Source organism: Pollicipes pollicipes, unplaced genomic scaffold (assembly GCF_011947565.3).
Source record: "Pollicipes pollicipes isolate AB1234 unplaced genomic scaffold, Ppol_2.1 Scaffold_4002;HRSCAF=4701_pilon_pilon_pilon, whole genome shotgun sequence".
Classification (NCBI taxonomy): Eukaryota; Metazoa; Arthropoda; class Thecostraca; order Pollicipedomorpha; family Pollicipedidae; genus Pollicipes; species Pollicipes pollicipes.
Window position 1 is genome coordinate 38,137,851 of NW_023596420.1, and position 17,693 is coordinate 38,155,543.

A 17,693-nucleotide genomic window follows, 5' to 3' on the forward strand; every position below is an offset into this window, starting at 1 on the left:
CCGGCAGCCGGCGGCGGCGGCTCCCGAGGACGGGCTCTCGGACGAGGACGAGGCCGTGGCCAACGACCTGGACATCCACTCCCTGATCCTGGCGGGTGTACCGGCCGAACAAGAGGACCGCCTCAAGACGGCCGACGAGGTCATCAAGGAGATCGACGACATCATGGAGGTGCGTCACCCGCTGTCCGCCCGGCGGGCGTGCAAAGGGAAGGGGAGGGCTGAGACAGACCAGCACGGAAGGAGGCATGGTGTGCGGAATTGGAGGGGAGGTGTGTTGTGCAGACGGGGGGGACATTGCAGTGAAGGCGAGGGAAGCTGGCCCAGCGGCGATGACACAGCGAGGGGGGAGGGGGGAGGGGGAAGTACGGTGAGTGCCGTCTCTCGGCGTGCTGGTGGGGCGGGACTGCGGGTCTGCACCCTCAGCCGTGACGGGTCGATGAACTGTCGAAGCAGCGGCTGCTTGACCGCGGCTGCCAACTGAGCCGGTGTTGAGCCGGCACGGCGGGTCCGCTGGTCCGCTGATCTATTGGCCCATGGGTTCACCAGTCCTCTGTGTTCGCTGGTCCGCTGGTCCGCTGTTCCGCTGTTCGCTGGTCCGCTGGGCCACTGGTCCGCTGATAGATTGGTCCCCTGGTCCTCTGGTTCGCTGGTCTGCTGGTCCGCTGGTCTGCTGGTCCACTGGTCCGCCGATCCAGTGGTCTACTGATCCACTGGTTCACTGTTCCACTATTCCACCGGCCCGCTGGTCCGCCGGTCCGCTGGTCGACAGGCCTGCTGAACCTCTGGTCCGCTGGTCCGCTGGTCCGCCGGTCCGGCGGTCCTCTGGTCCGCTGGTGTCCCGCAGCAGAGGGACGCCGCGGTCACCCGGGCTGTCGTCCATGCCCTTGGGGAAATAAGCCGGATGATGTCTTGTGTTGCTACATGCATAGCGCGCTTTGTGTCGGTGAACACCGCTCTGGACGGCGATTAAGGTTGTGGTTGTTGTGTGTGTCTGTTTTCATCACTTTGGCCTTTGTTCACCGTGTACGATTTTTAACGGATGACGCTTTGACCGCGGTATGTCCGGTGGGTGACAATGTGCTGGCCGGGGATGGCACTGCAAAGGGCTTCACGAATTGTTTTGACTCTGAGGTTAGGAGAACTGCTTCAGTGGCGGACGCTTGGCTGACCCCGACCTGCCGTGCCGACAGGAGGGCGAGTCGGACGACTCGCCCGAGCTCGAGTCACCGGACTCGGCGATCGGCGAGGCACGAGAGCGGCCACCGCTGGCCTCCAGAGAAAGTCAGTCGTTGCCGGGCACCTCCGGCGCCGCTGGGCGATAGCGCGACGTTTATGGCGCTTTGATATTGCCGCGACCGCTTCTTTTTGTGTGCACCGCTCTGCCACTTTGGGTGCACCGCCCGCCAATAGCGCCTGCCGGACGAATTTGCTCATGGCAAATCTGATAACATAATGGGCCCACACGTGGGTGATAAGGTTGCTCGGACCGATTCAGGCCCGGGTTCTGCGGCGGAGTTTCGTGGTGGACTCTGTAGGATCAAGGAGGCAGGGACGTGGGGAAGGGGTGGGGGGAGGGGGTCACGTTTCTTGAGGGCCTAACATTTACCGAAGGTAATGTGTAGAGGCCAACTGTCGTGTCAAGAGTTAGGTCACTCCTGCCTTTTGGCGTGCTTCACGTTCCCCTCGTATGACTGACCCGTGGCCCTTCTGGCACCTACACACCGACTCGCTTGCGTTCCCTCACCGTTTGTCTTAATTTGCGTCATGTCTCTCTGGCGTCTCCCTTACCCTCTTGCCGCCTCTTTCTCCCCGCCGTCCTTGCCCTAGTTTCGTCCCCGCCCTCTCTCCATTCGCCTCATTCTCCTTGCCTTCGCACCCGCCCTTCCCACCCCTTCCCTCGTCACCCTCCACCATCGTCCGTGGCGGTGCCAGGCCGGTCAGCTGACAGCGAGTCCGCCCGCCGCCAGAGCTGGAGGCCATGACGTCGGCCGAACTGAACGAGATGTACCTCGACCTGGAGCTCATGATCAAGGACTACTCGGAGGTGCTCATCAACGAGCTGGCCTTCCGTGACGAGCTCGAGTACGAGAAGGAGCTCAAGGTGAGCGTGGATCTTGCTTGGTGGGCGGGGATCGTGCCTGGTGAGCGGGGATCGTGCCTGGTGAGCGGCGATCGTGTCTGGTGAGCGGGGATCAAGCCTGGTGAGCGGCGATCGTGCCTGGTGGGCGGGGGTCGTGCCTGATCAGCGGCGATCGTGCCTGGTGAGCGGGGATCGTGCCTGGTGAGCTGAGATCACGCCTGCTTAGCGGGGATCGTACCTGGTGGACGGAGATCGTGCCTGGTGAGCGGCGATCATGCCTGGTGAGCTGAGATCATGCCTGCTTAACGGGGATCGTACCTGGTGGACGGAGATCGTGCCTGGTGAGCGGCGATCGTGCCTGGTGAGTGACGATCGTGCCTGGTGAGCGGGGATCATGCCTGGTGAGCGAGGATCGTGCCTGATGAGCGGCGACCATGCCTGGTGAGCGGGGATTGGGCCTGGTGAGCGGCGATCATGCCTGGTGAGCGAGGATCATGCCTGGTGAGCTGAGATCATGCCTGCTTAGCGGGGATCGTGCCTGGTGAGCAGAGGTCGTCAGTTTTCCTTGTGGGCAGCGGCCGGGTTGGACTTGTCGTGGTATAGCCCAGCCGATGACGGCTGTTGCCATGAGAAGCTGAGTTAAGTGTTTGAGAGACTGTCAGGTACCTGCCTCACTGTATCTGCTGGCTGCTCGAGACGCATTGGGCACGTAAACCGGATTGTAATGTTCTTTTGGTCGTTTCAGAATCAGTTCATATCTCTCCTCCTGACAATTCAAAACAAGCGGAGACAGTACAACGTGGAGAAAAAGAAGAAAAACAAGAATGGGGTTACTCTGGATGCTAAAGTACGTGACAGTTTGACATAGAGGACCGCCGCTGGACGTTTTGCTCAGAGTCGGGTGTCTCCAGCCAGTGGTGGGTATTTTGGAGACATCAACGGACATCTCACGCAGTTGATTTAGTGTCTGCTGGTGTTTGGTCTTTACGTCGGCATTTAAATTAGACCACAACCTCCAACAGTAGTGAGATTTGCGATGCGCCTTTAACGATGCGCCGTTTGTCTTACTCCCCTTGCCTATATGTTTTTGTGTTTTGCGTTTTTTTATGTTTTCTACTTTGCCTTTTGGCAAACGAGAGTGTCGTCCTCCAGAGGCGTGTTATGCGTCATGTGTTTTCGAGAAGCGGAGGTTTGTTAAAAATGGGGCATTATTTGACCCTACTGATGTATGTTTCAGTACCTGACCACGGTCATACCGTACAGCGTGGGTACCCGATGCCCCGACAACGCCACGCTTCAGATACTCATCAAAAGTAAGCCTGGCGGCACCACCTGACCCGCTAACTCGTCCGCGTGGGTTAGCCAGTCGCGTGGGTTGGCCTGGCACCTGTGCTGCGTTGCAACAGTTGGGCAGACACCTGTGAACACTGACCGCGCCGGCATCGGCTTTGGCGAGGCGTGTGTCGGCCAGGGACAAAACAAGTCGCCTGACTGACGAGCAAGAGTAATTGTGATGGGATAGCAAGCCTGGCCCGGGCTGGTGTCTCGGGAGGCAGTGTCGGGGGACGCAGCACTGGCAGCGCCAAAGTCCTTTTTCCTTTTTTCCCCTTTTTGAAAGGTTGGAGGACATTATGTGGAGGGCGCCTGGTGTTAGGTATCTGGGGTCGGAGCCAATCCTGTGCTGGATTAGATCCTTTTTTACCTACGTCGTTGTTTAGGACTCCTTGAATTGTCCGGCATTGTTGGTTCAGTTTTCTTAGTCGTTCGAGTAAATGTCCCGAATTTCACCACTTTAAGGCTCAATGTTTCAATGCTTGGGCATTACAGCCACCGCAGGTGGAGTGGACGTCCGCTGGCAGTGCTCCATGCGGCCTTGTTGACATCGTGGGCGATCTCCAAGCCAAGAGTTTTGCTTTTTGAGTCCGCGGATCTGTTTGCATTTTTCTAAATGTACAGGATAGCTCAGTGAGGGATAGAATCATCGTCTCTGTTTTTAATGGATTGAAGATGTATTTGCTCACATGTCTTAGTCTTTTAATTCATATATTTCATCGGCACACTTCACATATTTCCGTTTTGAAAAGCCACCATACACAGCTACTTCCATGTCCCACGCACATCAGCGATATCAATTTTCTTGTCAGCCGGTCTGCTTCGTATTATGGCGCTTGGGTCGGTTCTACGGGCCCGTTCGTGATGTCCGACAAAAAGTCTCCGACGGTCTTTTGTATCACGTCGACCCCGAGGTGTCTGCAACATGTTTCTGCCATTCGTGTGCGATGTGGGACAACTTGCCAAGGTTTTCATCATATGTCTGACTGTTTTTAGCAATCAACCCGAAGAAGTTGTAAGATATGAGCCACCACACCATGAGATGTTTGGTTAATGCGTTGCCCCTTCGCCTATTTTGTTGTGTGCCTGGCGTAGAGGCTGGTACATGACCGCGGCCGGGGCCGGTGGCACCCCGAGGGACAGGAACGGTGGGCAAACAGTCGGTCATGGTCTCCGTCTCCGTCAGTCGGTCATGCGTCTCCGTCCTCAAGGCGGTGGCTGACGACACCTCGGATCGGCGGCTCACCTCCGATAGTCCCGCTAGAGGCCGCGGCTACTTCGATGCCCACCCTGCTGCCGTAGCGCACACCTCCCCCGGGACGTCCGGTCCGCGGTGTGTCTTTAGCGCGTCCCGTGCCGCGTGTGTGTCGGCCCCCGCGCCGGGCCGCCCGTCACCGCGTGCGGCGCTGTTGCAGTCCTGCGGGCCATCGACGACGACAGTCCGACAGTGCCCACCCTGCTGACCGACTACATCCTCAAGGGTAGGTGCCTGGTGGCGGCGCTCGTGCGCCGGCTGCGCGCGGCCGTCGGCGCGCCGGCGCCCGCGCCGGTGCCCGCGCCGGCGCCGGCGCCCAGCGAGGACCCGGTCCCGGCCGCCGTCCCGCCGTCCCGCGCCGGCTGCCAGGGTGTGGTCTGAGCGCGCCGGCGTCCGCTGTCCTGACGCTCGCTCCTGTCCGCCGGCTTCCTGTCAGCCACGAGGTCCTGCTCCGGACGGACCGGGTCCTGCTGTCCTGACTGATGCATCCTGTCAGCCCAGCGGTTCTTATCCGAAGGGACCGGGTCTTGCTGTCCTGGCTGATGCCTCCTGTTTAGCGGCCTCCTGTTGGCCGCCCGGGTCTGCTCCGAACGGACCGGGTCCTGCTGTCCTGGCTGATGCCTCCTGTCCGCCGGCCTCCTGTCACCTGCCCGGGTCTGCTCCGAACTGATCAGCATCAGTTCCCACCGGTCCGTATCCTTCCGCCAGTCGCCGTGGTCTACCGTGAACAGACTGGTCCGTACCCACCCGTCGTCCGCCCTCCGCCGTTGGCTGGCCCTCCTGTCGGTCGTCTGGACGCTCTTCCTCCGGTCCGGCGGGCTCCACGCACCTGCATCAGCGGTGTGTCTCCCCCTCCCCCGTCCCCCGTTCCCCGGCCTCCCTCGCAGTCAGACGAGTCCCACCACCCTCGCGGGTGGAGGCTGCTGAAGCTCCCGGGTATCGTGAGAAACTGTGCTTAGCTGCGGCTTTGTGGAGGAAGGCTATAAAGCGTCGTTCTTGCGTGCTTGTGAGCTGTTTTGTTTGGACATATCTTCTGGTTAGTCGTGCTGGTAACGGCTTGCGATATTAAAACAAGATGATAGATGTGCTTGTATGAAGTATTGTTCAAACACATTTCGAGACTGTGTTTCTTCTGCTCGTGTCACCGCAGAATTCGTCACGCATGATTGGCTTTGTCTCGTCATGCGATGTAGCCTCACTCATCCTGGTCCATCTCCACCGCTCTCTCCGACGTCCTGGGTGATCCCGACGCTCTCGTGATCGCATGTCCGCCGGCCGGCCTGTGTCACGCGCCAGCGCTGGCTGATGGAGATGCGCCGCCGGTCACGCCAGGTCCCACTCTCCTCCGCCGCCGCCGCCGCCTCCGCCTCCCCTTCGCTGCCTCGCTGGGTCAAGGGCCGAGGCCCTGCCGCTGTGTCAGGCCGCGCGGACGCCGTGCTGACGCGCGCGCGCGCTGCGGCCTCCCCGCTGAGCTCCTCCTGTGTCCGCCGGCAGTGCTCTGTCCCACATAGAGCGGACGCCACGGCCCGCGGCGGAATCGGCGCACTGAGACCCGGCCCGATCGACGCGCCATCTATTTTTGTGCGTGTGTGTGCTTGTGTGACGTCACGCCGCACCGGCGCTGACGTCACTGGCGGGAGGGCGAAGAGGGATGCCGCGCGGACAGCGCTTGCTTGGGCCTGTGCAATAGTCAGCTTGTGGCGCTCCGACTCGCTGACGGGTGGTAGTAGTTGCCGATCTGACCACGTGGCGGCGCCACTGGATGGTAGCGTATGCGTCGGCGGACGGCGCCTCACGGCTCTGGCTTTAGCCACGTCACAAACCCAGGCATTTGTCTCTTGCATGCGCGAAATGGCTGAATGCTGTCTCTCTATCGGGAGCTGTGAAATCTCACGATATTCTACTTGTAGCTTATTTATTTGTAGGTGGATAGAACAATTTACGTATAGGACCTTAGAGCTTTGTAAACCGCTGCCCGATCGCCTGTGACGCGAGTGCGTTGCTGTTCGGTTCGTGTTAGCGGTAGATTTAACGGTCCGTTTCGGATAAGATAACGACGACCGGTTCTGCGATTCGGTTTCTGTGATCATTCGTCTGCTGTGTGTCGGCGCCGGGTGTGATACCAAAGAGATTCACCGGGAAGAGCGCCCGGCATACTCGCTTGTGTGGGCGGCGTGGCGCGGCCGTCCGTCGCCGCAGCTCGAGGAAGTGTGCCGCTGCGGGCGTCGGGAGATTTCGGTAGGCTATAGCCGCACAACCGCTCCGCGTCGCCGCCCGGGCCCGAGCGCGCCCGGCGGTCGCTGGGCGCGGGTCCCCACTTAGGTGCGCGCCGCGGGAACGCGCGTCGCGACCTCTCGGGGCGTCCGCCGCGGTCGCGAACGGGTCAGGTCGGCCCGGCCGCCCTCGGCGCACGACAGGTGTCACGCGGCGGCTGTCGCTCTGCAGCCGGACGGCGTGGGGAGGCCCAGGCGGGCTCGGGCCGGCCAGGCGCCCGCGGATCCGCCGCAGCCGCGATGTTTGCCGTCAATCGGACGGCTCGGTGTCGACGGCGTCTCGCGCGCCGCCGGGTCGCCGCTGTCCGTGTGCTGCGTCACACAGGGCAGTCGGTACTCGCCCGTGCTGTCGCCTGTAACACGACCACCGCTGGCAAATACACTCCCCGCTTCAGAGACGCGTGTGGTGGTGTGGGCGACCGGCCACCGTGAGGGGAGCGAGGCGCGCTGCCCCAGCCAGCCGGGAGTCCGCAGCCTGGCCTCCCGCCGGCCGGAGGGGCGGCGCCGTCGTCCTTCCGTCCCGCGCTGACGGGGAATTTGGTGGTGCAGCCGCCGGGCGCAGGGCCTCGGGGTGGCTCAGTCGGCATGTATGTGTACGTGTGTGTGTGTGTGTGTGTGTGTGTGTGTGTGTGTGTGTGTGTGTGTGTGTGTGTGTGTGTACGTGTGTGTGTGCGTGCGTGCGTGCGTGTGCGTGCGTGCGTGCGTGCGTGCGTGCGTGCGTGCGTGTGTGTGTGTGTGTGTGTGTGTGTGTGTGTGTGTGTGCGTGCGTGCGTGCGTGCGTGCGTGTGTGTGTGTGTGTGTGTGTGTGTGTGTGTGTGTACGTGTGTGTGTGCGTGCGTGCGTGCGTGTGCGTGCGTGCGTGCGTGTGTGTGTGTGTGTGTGTGTGTGTGTGTGTGTGTGTGTGTGTGTGCGTGCGTGCGTGTGTGTGTGTGTGTGTGTGTGTGTGTGTGTGTGTGTGTGTGTGTACGTGTGTGTGTGCGTGCGTGCGTGCGTGTGCGTGCGTGCGTGCGTGCGTGCGTGTGTGTGTGTGTGTGTGTGTGTGTGTGTGCGTGCGTGCGTGCGTGCGTGTGTGTGTGTGTGTGTGTGTGTGTGTGTGTGTATGTGTGTGTGTGTGTGTGTAACGAGGAGACGGCGCTCGCCGGCTGACGAGGACATCGACGCTGGCGAGGCATCGGAGCGGTGCGGCGACGGCGACCGGCGCGCCCGCGAGCCTCCTGCACCGCCCTCGCGCTAGAGAGGCACCGCGGTAGCTGAGGGAGGACAAAGCCCGGGCAGGGCATGCTGGAGCGCCGGGGTCGGCGGCGACTCTTCCGCCCGCGCCCGGCCTGCGGTTTAGGCTCCTCTCGGGGAAATCCGTCCGTCTGGCGGGACGCGCCAGCTGTCTGCAGCGCTGGTGCTGGCCGAGACGCCGGAAGGGATTCATTCCGGGTGTACGGGCTGGCCGTCAACCCTGACACACATGAATGAGTGTTACTTTTTATGTAGTTGTTCAGTGCATTAGTGAGGAACATTATTCACATAGATAAGACAGTGGTATTAGCCTTGTTCCTCGGAAAAACCAGGAGAATGCAGATGTGGTTAGGTGGATATTTCGACAATATGCCTTTATCGAAACAATAGTAGAAGTGAAGTGAAGTGAAGAAGGACTTCTGCTGTTGTTTCGATAAGGACATGTTGCCGAAATATCAAACTATGTCTGCATTCTCCTGGTTTTTCCGAGGAATAAAGCTAATGCTGCTGTCTTATCTAGGTGCCACTTTTTCCGTAGTTGATGCGCTTCGGAGCTACTCATCGCGCTGGCTACGGAGTAAGGGATTATAACTGCACTACTGGTTTGTTCGGAGTCGAGGTGGCTTGCCCCGCAGTTGGGGGAGGCATGCAGGGATTCCGGTTTGCTTGTTTGCATTCACCGCCACGGTCTTACCGATCGGTTTTCTCACATGCTGGGAAGCCAAAGTCCCCTCCCCCCCCCCCCCCTCACCCCGTAGTGCAGTATCAGTTTCTCACGGCCACCGACGTACGGGGCCTGTGGGGGTGCTCCTTTGTATCGAGTCCATGATCCAGACCAAACGTCTGTAAATGACGCTCCGTCTCCATGAATATAAGTGTGGTGTTAGCGTACGAGTACGCATCACATGCTTTGTTGTACTGTTCGTCCTAACCGTCTTATCTCGTGAACTGGAAAGACCAGCGGAAGGTGGCGCGCTCGACGTCCAGAAGTCCCATGACAAAACCACAGGAAGCCCCACCGTGCGTCCTTCGCAGCCTCGCGGTACTGTGCCTGAGCGCCGTCCCCGCAAAGCGAAACCACCCCGCTCGAGGCCGGACTGGTACCCGGGCCCTCCGTCGGATGCGATGGCCACGCACGTGCTTCCCCGCGCCCCGGCTCGTCCGACAGAGCAGACACCCGGGCGAGACGGAGCGGACGGCCAGGCGAGACGGAGCAGACACCCGGGCCACGTTCCTTATTGGCAAAGTACCTACTTGAGTTACTACCTATGACGACGCGAGCAACCACGTCATACGTAAGCAATTATTCTCCAAGCCACGGGAGCTGTTGTGACGCACTTACCTCTAACGTCATAGGCTGCAACTTGTAGACAGCTGTTGGCAATGGGGAACGCGGCCCCGGGCGGGACGTCCCGGTAGCACGGTGGCGTCCCAGTAGCACGTCCCCGTAGCACGTCCCAGTAGCACGGTAGCGTCCCGGTAGTACGGAAGCCACAGTAGCGTCCCGGTGTCATCAGCCGGCGGCGGCGCTCGTGCAGCGTGTATCGCGGCGGTCCTTCCGACCGCAGACAGGAAGCGGAGCTGGGACGGTCGCGTGCTGCGCCGGCGACGGCTCCCAGTCGGCGCACGCACAGGCCGCTGGTGACCGGGTCAGCGCCGCTCAGGAGGCTCGCGATGGAGTCGGCACAGACAGACCCGCCGCGCCCTGCCCGCAAGATATCGAGCCCGGTTACGTGTTTGGCGGTTGGTAGTTACGTGACCGTGGCGGTGGTTGTCGTCGTCATTGTCCTTTGTGGTGAGTGAGCGATCAGATTTTTACAAACTCCGCTGTTTGCTATTTTTGGAGTCGCCAAAATGTGTCGTTTTGAGTCTATATGTGGGCTTAACCTGGAAAGTTAGAAACGTTGTTTGATGTCGAGCCTTGCTGAGAATTGAGAGTCTAGGGAGCTGCTAAGGGTCATGAGCGAAAGGCTATTGGGGATCTAAGGCGGACAGGCTGTCTGAAATGTACGAGGAAGCTATCTAGGTCCGTGAACGATGGAGCTGTCTAAATCCATGAACGATGGAGCCATCTAGATCCGTGGACGAGGGGACTGCAGAGAATCGCGGCCAACAGGGCTGCCTGTAATCATGAACGGGAAAGCTGGTACGAAACAGGGACATGTGATGCGTCGAAAACCAAGATCGTGCCAGCTTCACACCGTGTTGACCTGGTGCTGCAGTGTACGCGCTGGGTGAGCGGGCGGAGACGGACCGGCCGGACGCTCGCGACACCGCGGTCCGTATGGCACTGATGGCTCGGGTGCTGCTCGTCCGTCGGGCCCCCTGTCCGGACGGCAGTCCGCGGCTGCGCGGCGGGGGCTGTCGACCAGCAGGTGAGGATGTGCTGTCGGTCGTCGGTCATCTGTGTTGGTCGCTCCTAACCCAGCGCACGAGGTGAAGGCGTTTAGCGATCGTGCCACCCGGTGGGCTTTCCGAGCAGCTATGACGGTACTGGTGAGATATTTGTTGATTGTTTGCAGTGTGAGATAACTGTAGGCAGAGTGTGGGCGGACGATGGCAATGTGCCGGTCTGCGGCCTTGTGGCGTTTTCAAGGTGACCTCGTCTTTGTTTGAGGCGCTTATTCGGGTGATCCTCCAGCGCGTACATTCTGCCCGCGCGTGCATGCCGGACTGTTGACTTAGTGGGCCCGCACTTATGGCTAGTGAGAGACCTGCGTGCGACGGTTCTCTAAGCAAGCGGGCCGTAAGCAAAGGTCGTGACCTGTCCAGGAGCCGCCGTGGCGCAGGCCTTACTCGTAATGTGGCCTATCTACCGCTGTCGTTGCCAGCCGTGTAGCAGTGTCTAATGGATGCTACTTTTTCAGTTTCCCTGACGGCACGCCGGCCACCAGTGCCACTGGCTTTTCTCTTCATCTGATGCATGGCGATCGGGCCGAACATTTTATTTTAAGTGAGGCAACTTCAGCGCCCGTATCAGATGCATACCTCGAACCTGGTAACATCCGTGGACGCCGAAGCCGACGGCGCACCCCCGTCATCAGCAGGACACGGCGCATCCCCGTCATCAGCAGGATATGGCGCATTCACGCCATCAGCAGAACATGGCGCATTCCCGTCATCAGCAGAACATGGCGCATTCCCGTCATCAGCAGGACATGGCGCATTCCCGTCATCAGCAGGATATGGCGCATCCCCGTCATCAGCAGAACATGGCGCATTCACGCCATCAGCAGAACATGGCGTATTCCCGTCATCAGCAGGACATGGCGCACCACCGTCATCAGCAGGACGAGGCGCTTTACCACCATCAGCGGGATATGGCGCATCCCCGTCATTAGCAGGACATGGCGCACCCCCGTCATCAGCAGGACATGAGCATCAACAAAACGCTGCGCTGTACCGCCCTAGCTGGGTTGGGTTGCACTCGGCGTCTGCTTACGCCCGCCAGCCGTGCGCGAAACTGCAACCCGTGGTACACACGCTGCAGACAATGTCAAGGGTGATCTCACATGCGAAGCCGGTGTGTTTATCACCAGTCTGTGGTTGCTATGTTGTCGGTACGTCATCGTATGTTTCTCGTGAAATATGTCTGAAATTTGTCAGTTAATTGTGTTTTGTTTCATCTTAACCCGTGTAAATACACGTTATTCACGCAAGCTGTGGGTGCCCTCTGTCCTCGAGTTTCAGCAAGTCTCCTGTGGCGTAATGAATGAACAGGTCGCATCTTTTCGCTTGAGTCAACGCTTTTCGGAGCTGTTGTTTTTACACCGTGTTTCGGCCCAGTACAACACTGCCGTCCACAGGCAAAAGGACCTGAGTGCCATTGGTCGGAAATGGAGTGAGTTATACCGATCGATGCAATCTGGGGAATCGGTATCACCAGATGCAATGTTGCATCCTTACGATGTAAGTAAAAAATTCGGAACAAGCTCCGTTCAATATAGTCCAGTTTCTTTTCGAAATCGCTAAGCGTGTTTAATTCTCCGAAATCCCCAAAATGCTTCTGAACAATTTGGCTGATCCTTTTTGCTTTTTTTGACGGCTTTTTGCATCTGCACGGCAGACCACCTTCCTCCGCTCTTGTCCTGTCGCTCATGTCGCTCTTGTCTCTCCTGTCGCTCCTGTCCTATCGCTCCTGTCACTTCTGTTCTGTCGCCCCTGTCGCCCCTGTCCTGTCGCCCCTGTCCTATTGCTACCTATCGCTTGTGTCCTGCCGTCCCTGTTCTGTCGCCCCTGTCCTGTCACCCGTGTTCTGTCGCTCCTGTCAACCGTGTTCTGTCGCTTTTGTCACCCGTGTTCTGTCGCTCCTGTCACCCGTGTTCTGTCGTCCCTGTCGCCCCTGTCCTGTCACCCTTGTTCTGTCGCCCCTGTCCTGTCGCCCCTGTCCTGTCGCCCCTGTCCTATCACTACCAATCGCTTGTGTCCCGCCGTCCCCGTTCTGTCGTTCCTGTCGCCCCTGTCCTGTCACCCGTGTTCTGTCGCTCCTGTCACCCGTGTTCTGTCGTTCCTGCCGCCCCTGTCCTGTCATCCGTGTTCTGTCGCTTCTGTCGTCCCTGTCCTGTCACCCGTGTTCTGTCGCTCCTGTCACACCTGCCGCAGTGTTTAGATTCCTACGGTTAGTCTTGTCACACGCCGTTTGTCTCCTGCGTATTCTTGTTTTGATGACGTGCTTTGCGCGCTGCTTATTTTGCTCAATATCGCATCTAACTGGGTGCTGTAGCTGTCGGCATCATGCGACAAACATTACATGAGCACATCATGCTATATCATGACTGGCGCTGTCACTAGATTTCTAGTATGAAACACATTTTATTTGGAATGAGAGTGACTTTTGCAATATCCGATTTGTGCAATTTTGCGATATTAAACGTAATATAGCAATGTTAAACGCCGTCTTCAAGATGTGTCGTCCCCTTCTGATATGCTTCATTTTTAACGGCGTTTGCAGCCATTAGAGGCGGCGTTTCGTAACGGGCTGGGCTTTCCTTAAAGTCGTTTTTACAAAACCTGTCAAAAGGCGAGCCACGATAGCATTCAGCGATGACTGCATGTCGCGTACCTTTAGACATGCTAGGGAGAACCGCTGGCTATTTAAAGCGAGCGCGTCGTCATTGGTTCTTAGGATATGCCAGCCGATGCTTGACTGAGTTACATGTTCTACCATGGCATAACGCGTTCTATGACCTGTTCTATTGCATCAAGAGTGGTTGTGCTTGGGGGACTCGTGGTACACGTGTACTGCCATAGGCGGATCCAGGAAGAATGGGGAAGGAGCTCAGTTCTTGGTTGTCTACACGAGCAGGGGTGTAGTTTCGTATTCAGCTGGGCGGGGACTGAAGCCCACTCCCCAACTTGGTCTCAGCCCCCCCCCCCCCCCTCCACATTGGCGAGAAAGTGTACCAAATGCAAGGCCAGGGCAGGGCCACCGGTTAGTTGGTACACTTTTGTGGTGTGTTGGACCATTTTCACTTTTTAGTTCCCTAACTTATTTTTAGAAACTACGCCCTTGCAAACGAGCTATGCCAAACGTCCTATGTAAACAAGGTATTCTTACGAATACAGATTATCGAAATGTTTCAATAACTCAGTTCGAGAGTACCCACATCAAGCGCCAGCAAAGTTTCACTGGCGGCGCGCAGGAATGACACGTGCATTAGTGTTTGCATCAGCCGTCGAGTGATACGGTTATGTTGATATCAGCCGCCGAGTGATACGGTTATGTTGATATCAGCCGCCGAGTGATACGGTTATGTTGATATCAGCCGCCGAGTGATACGGTTATGTTGATATCAGCCGCCGAGTGATACGGTTATGTTGATATCAGCCGCCGAGTGATACGGTTATGTTGATATCAGCCGCCGAGTGATACGGTTATGTAAATATCAGCCGCCGAGTGATATGGTTATGTTGATATCAGCCGGCGAGTGATAAGGTTATGTTGATATCAGCCGCCGAGTGATACGGTTGTGCTGATATCAGCCGCCGAGTGATACGGTTATGTTGATGTCAGCCGCCGAGTGATACGGCTATGTTGATATCAGCCGCCAAGTGACACGGTTATGTGTGATATCAGCCGCCCGAGTGATAAGGTTATGTTGATATCAGCCGCCAAGTGATGCGGTTATGTTGATATCAGCCGCCGAGTGATACGGTTATGGTATTCTTCTCCGGTCACATGTTCACGTGACAGCACCATGATGCCTGAGAAGCCTTCTTGACTTAGGCGAACCCAAATCCGTCACGCGGTCTGAAGTTGACCTTTGAAGCTGACCAACCTGGAATTTGACCTTGTTTGACCTTATTTGACCTGAAGTCCATGGCCTAGGAACCTTAAAATTTGACCAAAGTGAGTTCACGTACAGGTCAACACACCCTGAAACTTTGGTGTCTCTAGCTTTCTTACTTCTCGAGATCTCGGGGGGGTCAAATTGACCCCCTCCCCCACCCGAGCAAAGGGTATCTAGCCGGCCACCTGGGCGCGTGTTAATTAAGAAACACAAAAATCATGCACAGGCAGGTTTGGGAGGGAACTGAGGTGCTGGAGGAATGCGCCTTTCTGACCAGAAAGAGGCACCGAATGCACTTTTCTATGGTGGCCATAAGTGGCGCCACGTATTTTTGGTTGTGAGGGACGGGGCTAATTATGAACGACTTAGGTCAATCCCGTATTTCGGAGCCTTTCAGTTTAATCCCTCAAGCCTTTGGATATGCTATAGCCCTAGCTGTCTTAAGTTCACTGCATCGTTTACCCGTTCAACTGTGCAATCTTTATCAGGCGGTGAGAGCAAACACGACTTTTTGTCACGTAGCGCTGCTCTCTGCGACAAACACATATGTTTCTTTTTATGAGGCGGCAAACGACAGACTGCATTAACGGATTCAGTTGTGGGATTTGGCAGCCCAGCCATTGGGCCGAATTACACAACCCACTCCAACCTCCTTTTTTGTCTTGGTATGTAGTTCACAGCCGTCCTCGCCCGCGTGAAAAGGGCTGCTTGATTAAAGTACCATTTTTGCGTAACAGGCAGGCGGCGCGAAAGCTTCGGTCTGGAATTGGTGTTGCACCCCGTTTTGCGATTCAGATACTGCATGGCATCAACGATTGTAATCAACAACATGATATAATCGACAATGCTCAACAAGTCTCAAATGTGTTCGACCGGTCACAATGAACAATTCCCATGAATCAATACGTACAAGGGACTGCGGTTAAGAATGGCTTCAATAAAATACATGAAAGTGCGGTGTAAAACAAACTGAGGATGACTTTGTGGTAGCTGTGGTGTAGAATATGCACGCGCTATTAATAGGGCCATCAAATACATACTTGTTGAATCGTGCGCGTAGCGCGCCTGAGTGAGCGTAATATTCCTTTTAAGGATGTGGCACTATGTAAGCCATTTCAATTTCTTGCGGGCTACTTCTCATCAGCATAGCAAAGTAATATAGCCAAAGAACCCAATACGACTTCAATGCATAACATTATGTATCATTTAATGATATTATTCACAGCTGCACACGTCGCTACACTTCCCCTTGCACTCTGAAAGTTTTATATAATTCTGGATTGTTCAAATCCATAAAATGGTAAAAGACCGCAGCTAAATATTTTCATACACATTGGCCACAAGATTCCATTTGACGCTTAAACATTTCCGTAATATTTCTGCGAAAATCGTTAGGGATGTGAAAACCATTATTAATGTTTTAATGAGTGATGTAACTTATCATTTTCCAGCCCGGCAATTTATCCCAACTCAGCTGTACGTGACTGCTTTCTAAGTCACAAGCGGTATATTTTGGCAAAAACAGTCAGTGGGGGGCTAGTTTACAGAGATCCCCTTTCTACCAACCCGTTGGCCGCCATGCATAAAATGCCCGCAAAAAGAACGCAAATTGCCGCGCAGACATACCAATCATCGTGGCGGCCTTGTCGGCATCGACGCATGCAGATTTCCCAAAATATTACACCACCATCATCAGGTGCGTCGACACCGTCGGATGCTGCTGCTCAGCATCATCAGGTGCGTCGACACCGTCGGATGATGATGATCAGCATCATCAGGTGCGTCGACACCGTCGGATGCTGCTGCTCAGCATCATCAAGTGCGTCGACACCGTCGGATGCTGCTGCTCAGCATCATCAGGTGCGTCGGCACCGTCGGATGATGATGATCAGCACCATCAGGAGCGTCGACACCGTCGGATGCTGCTGCCCAGCATCATCAGGTGCGTCGACACCGTCGGATGCTGCCGCTCAGCATCATCAGGTGCGTCGACACCGTCGGATGCTGCTGCCCAGCATCATCAGGTGCGTCGACACCGTCGGATGCTGCCGCTCAGCACCATCAGGAGCGTCGACACCGTCGGATGCTGCCGCTCAGCATCATCAGGTGCGTCGACACCGTCGGATGCTGCTGCTCAGCATCATCAGGTGCGTCGACACCGTCGGATGCTGCCGCTCAGCATCATCAGGTGCGTCCGCGCCGGACCCGCGGCCGGTGCCGACCCTGAAGTCCCCCGCAGTCGACCCTGGAGCCCTCCGGCTCCGGGTCGGGCCGGCGTCAGTCGGTGGCGGGCTGCGGCCGGCGACGGACGCCACGTGCACGATGTCCGTGCGCCACGTGCTGATGGCGGCAGCGGTGCCCGTGCCGGCCGCAGCTGGACCGCGAGGCTCGTCGCCAGCCGTCGTGCACCAGCTGCGCGGTGGGACCGCGTCGTCAGCAGGGTGTTTGGCCCACGTCCGGGTCACCGCAGGCAGACGCGACTCCCGGGATGCGGGTGAGTGTCCGCATGGGCACGTAGGTGCCGCCAAATGTCTTGTGAAGAGCATCTCGGGCTCATTTAAGCTTTATTCAACATTGAATGCTGGGAACATATAAGGAAAACCCCGAGCTACACTTAATGTTTTAAAACAATGCTAAAATATACCAGTCTACTAAACTATAGAAGCTCATATAAAAGTAGCATTGCTAAAGAGTGTACCACATTGCATTGGGTTGTAACTCGAAATAAGGAATGAGGCATTTCGATGCAGCATACGACCATATTCTTCTAAGATCTAAAGCCCTCTAGTCCTAGGTAAAAACGCCGCAAATATGTGGGAGAGCATTTTAAGGTCACCTTGGCATTCATGACCTCATAATAACGTCATTCAAATCGTGTCATTTAATAAGCCATGCGGTGATCAAGGCCAAAAATATGGTTGGATTGTTCTTATCTTGCGTTCATGAGCATGATTTCCAGATATAACGGCCGTCAATTGGCTCTCGATGAATGTCGTGCAAGATACGGTGACGTAATCAAGCAGTGGCGTATCTAGCAGATATTACTAAACAGAGAAGTTGTGTTGCCTATGGCAATCTTATTCACAAAAGCGTAACAACAGTTATATTGAGGTTGTTTCATCATATCCGATGCTTGTCTTAATATCCTCAAATGTGAAACATTCCCTTCACGCTGTAAAAGCTAAGCATAAAAGGTAAAACTGTTAAACCACTGCGTAGCTATAGTAAGCCTA

At 56.6% G+C, this 17,693-nt stretch overlaps 1 protein-coding gene and 1 long non-coding RNA gene across 2 annotated transcripts; both read left to right on the forward strand.

The window, feature by feature from the left end:
- Positions 1-7: 7 nt before the first annotated feature.
- On the forward strand, positions 8-7,330 carry LOC119093771 (fasciculation and elongation protein zeta-2; the record flags this gene model as incomplete). The annotated part of the gene is given in 7 exon segments (XM_037216779.1): positions 8-169; positions 1,191-1,281; positions 1,968-2,101; positions 2,826-2,927; positions 3,318-3,393; positions 4,828-4,893; positions 6,162-7,330. Coding segments are annotated over 7 exon segments (648 nt in total), but the record flags the coding sequence as incomplete, so codon positions are not given.
- Positions 7,331-9,772: 2,442 nt separating this feature from the next.
- On the forward strand, positions 9,773-11,821 carry LOC119093772 (uncharacterized). The gene is made up of 3 exons (XR_005093677.1): positions 9,773-9,965; positions 10,393-10,545; positions 11,038-11,821. It is a non-coding gene; the product is annotated as an uncharacterized LOC119093772 (long non-coding RNA).
- Positions 11,822-17,693: the final 5,872 nt, after the last annotated feature.